This window comes from Staurois parvus, unplaced genomic scaffold (genome assembly GCF_062004578.1).
Source record: "Staurois parvus isolate SC_StPar_1 unplaced genomic scaffold, SC_StPar_1.0 ptg000395l, whole genome shotgun sequence".
Lineage (NCBI taxonomy): Eukaryota > Metazoa > Chordata > Amphibia > Anura > Ranidae > Staurois > Staurois parvus.
The window spans coordinates 308,612-320,966 of record NW_028318191.1 but is presented as its reverse complement, the minus strand read 5'-3'; the positions used below and the strand labels follow the sequence as shown (position 1 = coordinate 320,966).

The 12,355-nt window shown below is 39.7% G+C and overlaps 1 protein-coding gene across 3 annotated transcripts in view; it reads right to left on the bottom strand.

The window, feature by feature from the left end:
• The window catches only part of TMCC2 (transmembrane and coiled-coil domain family 2), a 127,175-nt gene that overhangs the window by 93,009 nt on the left and 21,811 nt on the right, over window positions 1–12,355 (bottom strand). For 2 of the 3 annotated variants that reach the window (XM_089686346.1, XM_089686347.1), the window contains exon 2: window positions 2,186–2,773. The exons of the other annotated variant lie outside the window; for it this stretch is intronic. In XM_089686346.1, the coding sequence (XP_089542472.1) occupies window positions 2,186–2,773 (588 nt within the window). The remainder of the gene's footprint in view (window positions 1–2,185; window positions 2,774–12,355) is intronic. 3 annotated transcript variants of the gene reach the window in all.

Here is a 12,355-nt window from a genome sequence, read left to right as displayed (position 1 = left end):
GAATAGTGCCCCATCATTGGTATCAGTTGGAGGAATAGTGCCCCATCATTGGTATCAGTGGGAGGAATAGTGCCCTATCATTGGTATCAGAGGGAGGAATAGTGCCCATCAGTGTCAATGGAAGAAATAGTGCCTCATTGTTGATGTCAGTAGCAGTAATTGTGCAATTGTGTGTGAGAGGAAAGGAATAATGCATTGTATAAGTGGGAGGAAAAGTGCCCCGAGGGCCGGATACAGGTAAGCAAAGGGCCACATCCGGCCTCCAGGCCACAGTTTGGTGACCACTGAACTAGCCCTTTAAAAAATGAATGGCACTGAAAACAGAGGAAGGCTCTCTAATAAGAGAGTGTTTATTCTGGCATGCTTGTTATGCCATTCTTTTGGCTGGGTAAACAACACTGCCATAGAAACGGGCATGGCAGCATCTCTGTTTACAAAGAAAAACACAATTTCCAAGGAAAGGACCATCAATCCTATCCCCTTTGGAAGGATGGATGAATCACCACAATTGGTCATTTGTTTGATTTAACAACCCTCAAGCACTTCTTTCCAATGCTGTGCAGAATCTGCAACCTACTCAACTGTCATTTTCTATTTACATAGCCTGTTTGAAAATAGACACAAGTCAAACCCACAGAGAAAAAAAGAACGCCTCCATGTACACAATTCAATATCCACAGTTGATCCAGGAAAAGGCAAAAAAAATAATTTGCTCCAGTGGGGGAAGAAAAGTATTGTGCCAATACCTTTACTATTTCCTTGAGCAGGGATTAGCCAGGATTTGATCCATCTAAGGGCAGGCTGGTTGTAGCCAAGTAAATTGATCAATCGACTTGGCTACAGCCAACCTGTTGATTTTTTTTACATGCAACTATTGCTGGCAGTTATCGCCGCTGGCAGTAATCACGGTGTTCTGCTAGTTGCGGAGGCTCCCAGCTACGGAAGAGATTCCCACACAGTCAGTGTTGGTGGGGGAATCGAGAATTTTTTTTTTACTATAAACCATGGTTGCAGAAAAGAAAATCAAATCATCTATGGCTTGCCTAATACCTGCTTCCCACCTTTCTTTTTCATATTGTGTATCCCCATAATACACAATGTACTATGTAACAAGTTGCAATGTGTGGTTTTGGAAAACGTGTTGTTTATACTAGCTGAAAAACTATAATAATATATTTTGGGGGAAAAAATGTCCCAATGTGGCAATGGTTCACCAGACAGAAAGTTAGGGAAAATATACACTAGCAATAAAGAGCTAACAGTGGTCATAGCCTTCGAACTCTACTAAAAAAAAGAGCATTTTTATTTATGTCTGTTTTGCTGTCAGAGATTTTCCTGTACTGTATATCACTTTTGTAGAAACCACTGTGATGGAGACAGTAAGTCAGGAGAAATCTCTCTCTGCCTGCTGAGCACTGGATTGCTGAACTCAAAAAGTAAAGATTTGTTATACTATAGGGAACATTTAGGAAGGTTCACTGTGCCTGAGTAGCACTCCGCTGCCAGTGACAGACACACCTGGGAATCAGGGACACAACCACTTTGCTGACCTAACAAACATAGATTCCACCAGTCCTGGATTGTTTACAGCTCTGACCCCTTCCACTGGCCACAGCTGGAGGGTCAAGACATAAGATGGGAATTTTTGGACAACCTAGAAGCTGCTGCATGTATTAATCAGTGTGAGTGTACCCATAAATTTCTGTTTGAGCTACTGAAATCTGTAAACAACAGGCTCTATTTTTAAAATGGTGCTTAATGTAAGCCTGTAGATATGTAAAAACAAATCCATAGTTTCACCTCACTCAAAAGAAGTATGTGAACTAAAAAGAATTATTGTGAATTATAGAACTATTTCATATTTACTTTTTCAAGAAAGAAACATTTTGAATCTCAATTTTTTAGTACTGACCATAACAAATAAGAAAAATATGTAAAAAATCAATAGGCATTTCATTTAAATCGATGAAATGTATCGACAGCTATATAATAGAGGGTCTGTTTAATTAGTTTAATCAAATTATATCTCAATTGCCAGTCTAAATTAACTTCCTCACTGATTACATTGTGGAAAAACTTTAAAAGAATTGTCTTAAGCCAAAAGTCTCTAACCAGCTCTCTTTTGTCTTTGCACATACTATATATCATGCAGCAGTTATAGTTTTTGATTTAATGTCTTTCATACCTTTTCTATTGCTCTGTCCTGGTCCTCATGTGCAAATCCACCAGCACCAGCTGTATCACCTCCAGCTAGCAGTGCAGCATCAGTGGTGGAGGAAGAACGTGGTCTGCCTTGGTGATGGTGTAATACTGCAGCTAAACCCCCATCCATTGGTGGAGGACGCCGAGGAAGATGAGGACTCCCTCCACGCAACTGTGAGTGATGGTGATGATGAGCAGTTTCTCCAGGTCCACTCTTGCTCCGGCGACCACTCCCGTGCTGTCCAGATCCTCTCTTTACAGATGGGCGTGAGCGAATTTGTTGTAAAACACGGTTGAAGGCAGTTGGACGTGCTGGCAGATCATGCAAAGAGACAGCATAAGACACTCGATGCATTTCTGGAGATCGCTCTTTTTCATCTGCAGAGTCATGGTCAGATGATGATAAAGGGGCAGCTTGGGGTGCATGTGGAGTTTGAGGACCTGGGGTTGAGCAAGTAGCCTGGGGTTCGGAGGAAGCCTGATGATCCCGCTCTCTTGAACGCCGCCGGCTATGAAAGAGATGCTTCAGTCCGTGTCCAAACATTGATCCCTCAGAGAGCTGCTGGATTTTCTGGAGAGAAGAAGGACATCTGTGATACATGCAGTGACCATCCTGCTATGTAGACAGGCCAAATAGCATATTGTGATAGTAAAAACTTCAGTTGCTGCTGGACAGCTCAATAGACGGCCTTCTTTTTAATTTAGGTTTAAATAATGTTTATGCCACAGAATTTTGAAACTAGCATTCAAACATTCTAATATATGAGATGTTCACATGATCTGCACCTTACACAATATGACATGGAAAAACACAGCAGAACATTTAACATAATAAAAGCCATCTCCAATCCATTTACTATCTTACAATTACTAGCATGCATGCATACAGCAAGTATACAGCTGTACTATAATTTTTATACGCTGTCCTAATTTTTAAATTAACAGTTTTATAAATACTGCATTTAAGAAAGAAAAGCATATGTACCAAACCTGAGTCCTAACTAATCTCCATAAGCACTGCAGCCTGTCAGGCCTGAAATCATGTAGTCTGCAGACTCTGAGACTCTGGGCAAAACCAGCAAGAGAATGTCACATTACAATCATGAAAAATTTACAGCCTTTCACATTGGCTATCAGGTTCCAAGACTAGTGTCTCTGCTGAAGCCTAACCTGCCATACTGACAGAAGAGTAGAGGAAAGAGACCCAAGGTGTGATTAAAAGAGAAGCAGATCTTTAGTGACATTCTAAAAAATAAAGTATCTCTGAGAAACCAATGGTGAGGGACAGTGTTTCACAATGGAGAGATTTGCATAACAAAAGTATTCAAGAGAAAAAAAAATGATGGTGACAAAGAACAGATTTTGTGAGATGTATCACTAAACAATGCAAATAGGATTGTGTGACAGTGAGAAAAGACAAACAGACAAAAGGATGTAAATAATTAATAAATCATGATGGCTTTGGTCAAGGAACCAGCAGTTCAACTTAATACACCAAGCAGTAAGGTTTTAAAGGTCACCCAGAATAAACAGAATAGAAAAGCACTGCAATACAGGTAAGAGATATATTGTTTGGAATGTATGAACCCTGAGATAATCCGGGCAAGGGATTTGGCCATAATTTGGATCATTGCATCTAAAAAATAAATATAAATAAAAAGTAACTTCTAGTTCACAAAATGCTGGACAAATGCTGTTTATGACAATCCGCGTAAAACCTGCACTCTACACAGCATGTGACTCCATACAGCATGTGATTTCATAATAAAAAGTTGAACAAGCACTTTGGAGTGAACAAAAAATGTGTTGTGATGTATATATAAAAAGAAAACAAATACATTTTTCTTATTTTTTTTAATGGTTGAACTGGATGGACTTTTGTCTTTTTTCAGCTAGACTAACTATACAACTATGTAAAATCTATGACAAACATTTGTGTTGCTCTATTTCTTTAAAACAAAAAATAAAATGAAAATACAAATCGTATACACAATGTGCTTCAATGGATTGTTATATCAGCCTACAAGCCATGCACATTGGCTTAAAAAATGGCAGTGCTCTTGGCAGAAAAAAACGATCATTTTGAGTGTTTAGGCATGTTTTTGTTTAGGCGTGCTTATCGTTTTTTTTCTGCCAGAAAAGGGTTTATTTTTCTGTCTCTAAATGCTGAGCTTAAACATCCTAATATGCATGGACACATAGGATACCTTTAGCTGCTTCTAGAGGCTAATCTCCTCTAGAAGTTTTTTTTTAAGCCAGCGTGAGCATGGAGCCTTATACACCCACACATTTTCTGGGAAATGGTGTAAAAATAAAGTTAGTGGAATATACAAAAAGAAATATGCAGTGAGGAACAGAAGTATTTGAACACCCTGCGATTTTACAAGTTCTCCCACTTAGAAATCTTGGAGGGGTCTGAAATTCACATTGTAGGTGCATTCCCACTCTGAGAGACAGAATTTAAAAAAAAATCAGGAAATCACATTGTATGATTTTTAAATAATTTATTTGTCTTGCACTGCTGAACATAAGTATTTGAACACCTGAGAAAATCAGTGTTAATATTTGGTACAGAAGCCTTTGTTTGCAATTACAGAGGTCAAACGTTTCCTGTAGTTCTTGACCAGGTTTGCACACACTGCAACAGGGATTTTGGCCCACTCCTCCACACAGATCTCCTCCAGATCTGTCAGGTTTCGGGGCTGTCGCTGAGCAACACGGAGTTTACGCTCCCTCCAAAGATGTTCTATTGGATTTAGGTCTGGAGACTGGCTAGGCCACTCCAGAACCTTGATATGCTTCTTACAGAGCCACTCCTTGGTTATCCTGGCTGTGTGCTTCAGGTCGTTGTCATGTTGGAAGACCCAGCCACGACCCATCTTCAATGCTCTGACTGAGGGAAGGAGGTTGTTGCTCAAAATCTCACAATAAATGGCCCCATTCATCCTCTCCTTAATACAGTGCAGTCATCCTGTCCCCCTCGCAGAAAAGCACCGCCAAAGCATGGTGTTACCACCCCCATGCTTCACAGTAGGGATGGTGTTCTTGGGATGCAACTCATCCTTCTTTTTCCTCCAAACACAACGAGTGACGTTTAGACCAAAAAGTTCTACTTTGGTCTCATCTGACCACATGACTTTCTCCCATGCCTCCTCTGGATCATCCAGATGGTCATTGGCAAACTTCAGACGGGCCTGGACATGTGATGACTTGAGCAGGGGAACCTTCCGTGCAATGCATGATTTGAAACCATGACGGCGTAGTGTTCTACCGACAGTGACCTTTGAAACTGTGGTCCTAGCTCTCTTCATGTCATTGACCAGCTCCTCCCTTGTAGTTCTGGGCTGATTCCTCACCTTTCTTATCATCAGTGATACCCCACGATGTGAGATCTTGCATGAAGCCCCAGTCCGAGGGAGACTGACAGTCATCTTTAGCCTCTTCCATTTTCTAACAATTGCTCCAACAGTTGATCTATTTTCACCAAGCTGCTTGGAAATTGCCCCGTAGCCCTTTCCAGCCTTGTGGAGATCCACAATTTTGTCTCTGGTGTCTTTTGACAGCTCTTTGGTCTTGCCCATGGTAGTAGTTGGCGTCTGACTAACTGTGGGGTGGACAGGTATCTTTTAAGAGCTCAGACAGGTGCTACTAAGCATACAATGTGATTTCCTGAATTTTTTTATTCTGTCTCCATGATTTCTAAGAGGGAGAACTTGCAAAATCGCAGGGTGTTCAAATACTTCTGTTCCTCACTGTATATATACATCCACCCTGCGTGAAATCAGTGAAAAAAATGTCCCAACAAAGAAACTTCAGTATCTCTTCCTCAGTGTGCTGTGCTCCACCACCTGATGTGAATAAGCCACTTACCAGAGTAAAGGTGGGCCAAATTCCAAAGGAATTTTCTTTTGAAAATCTTTTCTAAGAATTTTCATTCGAATTTCGCACCATTAGAGGGCCACAGCAATGGCAGAATTTCGAGCTACTATCAAATTTGACCAGGCATGTTGGAAATTTTTTAAAAAATTAACAAATTTTTAATCGATGATCGGAGAATCATGTGAGAAATATAAATGAAAAAAAAAATAAGAACGAGCTGTGATCTGGAAAGAAAAGAAAATTCTTGGCCACAAAAATTCTTTTCTGTACCAACATGGGGTGAAATTAAGGCTTGGTTGGTCGAATTTCTAAATCAATGGTGGCACCATCGTAATACAAAATGCAGAAAATTTCTGATTTTCTAAAGAAAATTCGTTTGGAATTTTGACCCATGTAAGGCCTGCATTAGACCTCAAGTTAATGGAGGCCAGCTTACACTTTACTCTCCCCACATCAACAGGCTGGCAGTAGTGGAAAAAGCTCTTTGAGCACAGGTACTCTGATTATAGGAACGGCAATAGTAGGAGCAATTACTCCACTTATAAAAACACCACGAATATACAAAGGAAGCAAAAAGAAGAGAAATCTATAGTGTAGTATTTTTCAGCAGCAATAATTTCCTATTTTTAGTGGATGCTAAACAGAGTCTGGACCTACTGTACCTGCTGTATAAACTGCACTCATAAGCCTCTGTCTTTTTACACACAAAATACTCCTTAGTTGATGTTCTACAAGCGAAAGTCTCACAGATGCACATAAACCTCAGCACATAGGATCACTTCTGATAAGTGAAACTCTTCCATTACATTTGCTTTTCTATACACATACCAGAATTTCAACATTGAGCTAACATTCTGTCAAAGCCCACCTTAAAGTGTTACTAAACCCACAACAGCAAAATCAGTCTGTATATGCAGTAAAGCTTGCTTGTTATACTCACTGTGGAACCTAAGGGGTTATTACTCCGCATTGTGTAAAAAGGCTGTTTGATCCTGTCTCCTCTGATCCTCCCCTTCTTTTACTGTCCCCAATCCACCTACTATAGTACAGAGCAGCAGTGGCAAGTCTGCACATGCCCTGTTTGGTGTGTATTGCTAAAGTTTTTTTTTCTTGGGAAGGTGCATGTGATCAGCACAGGGCCAATCAGCGCTGTTCGTACATAGGGTTAGGGCTCATGCAGCCTCATAGGAAAGTCAGAGGAGAATGAAAACTCCACCTACAAGCTTTGACCAGTGCTCGGCCTGGACATTGATAGACTGCTATATGCTGCTGTTGGGAAAAGGCATTTAGCAGTTCATATTTACTAGAATAATTGCATTTCCATGTTCTGTGTACTGCTGGAGACCAGATATAGTGAATGCAGGGTCCTGGGTTTAGTACCATTTTAAGGCCCTACTTACATCTGAGCGTTTTGTAGCACAAAGCTGCAACTCCAAAACACTCAGGGGGAAAAAAATCAATATTACTCTATGGAGATGGTTCACAACTCCACTCCTTGTCACCTGAAGCAGAATGCCTAAAGCTCGAAAAAGTTTTTTAGCTACTTTTGTAGCTCAACTTGGGTAGATCAGCACATTTTTAGAGCGTATTTATTCTCATACAAAAGTGTAGAAACGCACACTTTCGCACATTTTGCATGATTTTCTGCTCAAATGAAAATATGCTTAAAAAAATTGTGATAATACATGAATAAATAAATGTAAAATAAGTACACATATAAATAAAAAAATCATGATAAATAAATAAATAAATTATAATTAACCCCTAACCTTAAAAAAATTTAAATGTATTCTTCTTTTTATTATTTTTATTAATAAAAGAAGAAGAAGAATAAATTATTGTTATTATTATTTTATAACTTTTTTAGGTATTAGGCAGTTAAGGTTATCGGTTATTTATTATTAGTTTATTATTACACGTATTTATTTATGATTTTTTTATTTATTTGTGTATTTATTTTACACTTATTTATTAATTTATATTGTATTTTTTAATTATTATTATTATTATTATTATTAATAATAATAATGGCTTTTTTTGTTCGGTTTAGGTGTTTATTTTTCATTATTATTAATAATAACAATTTGTTTAATATAAAATAAATAGAATCAAACAAGCGCTAGGTAAAAATGGTTGAGCAGCTAGCATAAAGGCAAACCTCTGAATCCTTCTCATAAATCTATACATATAATATTCAGTGCTGCATATTATATGTATACATTTGTTTAGTATATTTTTAAGGGTTAGGGGGCTAAGGTTAGGGGTTATTATTTATTATTACATAGTATATACAGGGTGCAGCAACATAACTTCCTTTTTTGAAATGCGTGCCATTCAGGCTGTAGCGGCCATAGTGGGGCGGGAGTGGTCTCAGGCGACAGGCGTAGTTCTAAAGTTTTCCGGACCGGAAATCAATTGTTACATGGGTCACTACGTTCAGACAAACCGCGAGTACGACAAGACGAAGAGCTGGAGTCCCTCGACCCATCAGATCACCTGAGAACATCGAAGCAGTGAGAGCTTCAATCTTGCGATCCCCGCAGCGTTCTGCGCGCAAACATGCGTCTGCCCTTGGACTTTCAGATCGTTCAGTGAGGCGAACTCTTCACGATGACCTTCATTACCATCCGTACAAGTTGGGGATTGTGCAGGAACTCTCCGAACGTGACTTCAATTCTCAGAGGAACGCATGTGAGGCAGTACTCGAAAACGTCCCTGAGGACGCAATTGTTTTTTACAGTGATGAAGCCCATTTTCACTTGACTGGATGAGTCAACAAACAGAACATGCGCTACTGGGCCGACACCATTCTTCGAGAATTGCATCAAAGGCCTTTGCATTCATCTAGAGTCACAGTGTGCTGTGCAATTGCCTCAGCTGGGATTATTGGTCCCTGGTTCTTTGAAGAAAAGGTCACAGTGACAGTGAATTCAGACAGGTATGTGAACATGTTGGAGGAATTTGTTTTTCCACGACTTGATGAATTGGACTTAGGGGACATTTGGTTCCAACAGGACGGAGCAACGGCTCACACTTCAAGAGCATCAATGGCTGTTTTAAGGGAACACTTCCCGGAGCGCCTCATCTCAATAAGGGGCGATTTGGAGTGGCCAACCCGCTCCCCCGATTTGGCCCCTTGCAACTTTTTTTTGTGGGGTTTTTTGAAATCCCGCGTTTATGTAAACAGTCCAAGGACCCTACAAGACCTGAAGGCCAACATCCGCGCAGAAATTGCCAACATACCCGCTGCTATGCTGGTAAGGGTCATGAAAAACGCCAGAAATCGGCTTATTCGGTGTATGGACAATGGGGGGCATCACCTACCTGATATGATTTTCAAAACTGTGTAAAACAGAACTTTAGATATGTACCTACATTATTAAAGACAATAAAAACAATTCTGATTCATAAAATGGGTTTTATTGCGTTTTGAAAAAAGGAAGTTATGTTGCCGCACCCTGTATATACAGTCATGGCCGAAATTGTTGGCACCCTTGATATTTCTCCAGGAAATCATGTATTTCTCACGAAACGTATTGCATTAACACATGTTTTGCTATACACATGTTTATTCCCTTTGTGTGTATTGGGACAAAACAAAAAAAGGGAGGAAAGAAAGCAAATTCGACATAATGTCACACAAACCTCCAAAAATGGGCTGGACAAAAGTATTGGCACCCTTTCACAACTGCGGATAAATAAGAATGTTACAAGCATGTGATGCTCCTGTAAACTCACCTGGGGCAAGTAACAGGTGTGGGCAATATAGAAATCACACCTGAAAGCAGATAAAAAGGAGAGACGTTCACTTAACCTTTGCATTGTGTGTCTGTCTGTGCCACACTAAGCATGGACAACAGAAAGAGGAGACGAGAACTGTCTGAGGACCTGAGAACCAAAATTGTGGCAAAATATCAACAATCTCAAGGTTACAAGTCCATCTCCAGAGAACTAGATTTGCCTTTGTCCACAGTGCGCAACATTATCAAGAAGTTTGCAACCCATGGCACTGTAGCTAATCTCCCTGGTCGTGGACGGATGAGGAAAATTGATGAAAGATTGCAACGCAGAATAGTCCGGATGGTGGATAAGCAGCCCCAAACATGTTCCAAAGACATTCAAGCTGTCCTGCAGGCTCAGGGAGCATCAGTGTCAGCGCGAACTATCCGTCGACATTTAAATGAAATGAAACGCTATGGCAGGAGACCCAGGAGGACCCCACTGCTGACACAGAGACATAAAAAAGCAAGACTACAGTTTGCCAAAATGTACTTGAGTAAGCCAAAAGCCTTCTGGGAAAACGTCTTGTGGACAGATGAGACCAAGATAGAGCTTTTCGGTAAAGCACATCATTCTACTGTTTACCGAAAACGGAATGAGGCCTACAAAGAACAAAACACAGTACCTACGGTAAAATATGGTGGAGGTTCAATGATGTTTTGGGGTTGTTTTGCTGCCTCTGGCACTGGGTGCCTTGACTGTGTGCAAGGCATCATGAAATCTGAGGATTACCAAAGGATTTTGGGTCGCACTGTAGGGCCCAGTGTCAGAAAGCTGGGTTTGCGTCCAAGATCCTGGGTCTTCCAGCAGGACAATGACCCCAAACATACGTCAAAAAGCACTCAGAAATGGATGGCAAAGAAGCGCTGGAGAGTTCTGAAGTGGCCAGCAATGAGCCCAGATCTAAATCCCATTGAACACCTGTGGAGAGATCTTAAAATTGCTGTTGGGAAAAGGTGTCCTTCCAATAAGAGAGACCTGGAGCTGTTTGCAAAGGAAGAGTGGTCCAAAATTCCGGGTGAGAGGTGTCAGAAGCTTATTGATGGTTATAGGAAGCGACTGATTTCAGTTATGTTTTCCAAAGGGTGTGCAACCAAATATTAAGTTAAGGGTGCCAATACTTTTGTCCAGCCCATTTTTGGGGTTTTGTGTGACATTATGTCATATTTGCTTTTCTGCCTCTGTTTTATATTTGTTCCAATACATACAAAGGGAATAAACATGTGTATAGCAAAACATGTGTTAATGCAATACCTTTTTTGTGTGAAATACTTGATTTTCAGGAAAAATATCAAGGGTGCCAACAATTTCGGCCATGACTGTATATTTATAAACAATATAAGGTCTGGGATTAAAAATCCCATTTCAGTCTTTGCAGATGACACCAAGCTGTGCAGTGATATAACATCCCTACAGGATGTCGTCAATTTACAAGCCGACCTCAATGCACTGTTTAATTGGGCAACTATGTGGCAAATGAGGTTTAATGTTGATAAATGTAAGGTAATGCATTTGGAGGCTAAGAATATGCATGCATCATACATACTAGGGGGGGGGGGGTACAACTGGAGGAATCAATAGTGGAGAAGGATCTGGGAGTTCTGGTAGATCACAAGCTTAATAATGGCATGCAATGCCAAGCTATGGTTTCTAAAGCGAGCAAAATCCTCTCTTGTATTAAAAGAGGTATAGACTCCAGAGAGAGAGATATCATATTACCCCTGTACAAAACATTAGTAATACCTCATCTGGAATATGCAGTTCAGTTTTGGGCACCAATTCACAAAAAAAACATTGGGGAACTGGAGAAAGTACAGAGAAGGGTAACCAAATTGATAAGAGGCATGGAGGAGATCAGCTATGTGGAAAGATTAGAGGAACTGAATTTATTCTCTCTTGAGAAGAGGAGATTAAGGGGGGATATGATCAACATGTATAAATACATCAGTGGTTCATATAGTGAACTTGGTGTAGAGCTATTCACCCTGAGGTCATCACAGAGGACAAGGGGGCACTCTTTATGTCTGGAGGAAAAGAAATTTAATCTCCAAACACGAAAAGGTTTCTTCACAGTGAGAGCTGTGAAAATGTGGAATAGACTCCCTCAAGAGTTGGTTCTAGCCAGCTTCGTGGATTGCTTTACAAAAGGCCTGGATTCTTTATTGGATACACAGAATATAACTGGATACTAACATTTATAGGTAAAGTTGGTCCAGGGAATATCCGAATGCCTCTCGGGGGATCAGGAAGAAATGTTTTTTGTCTTTTGTCTTTTATCAGCCAGACTAACTATGTAACTATGTAAATATATAGTATTCATTTATTTTAATTTACTTGTGTATTTATTTAACATTTATGTATTCATTTATTATTATTATTATCAGCCTAACAAAAATAATAAATAATGAAAAAATTAATACATTATTATTAATAATAATAATAATAATAATAATGATAATAATAATAATAGAATAAATAATAAAAAAATAAATAA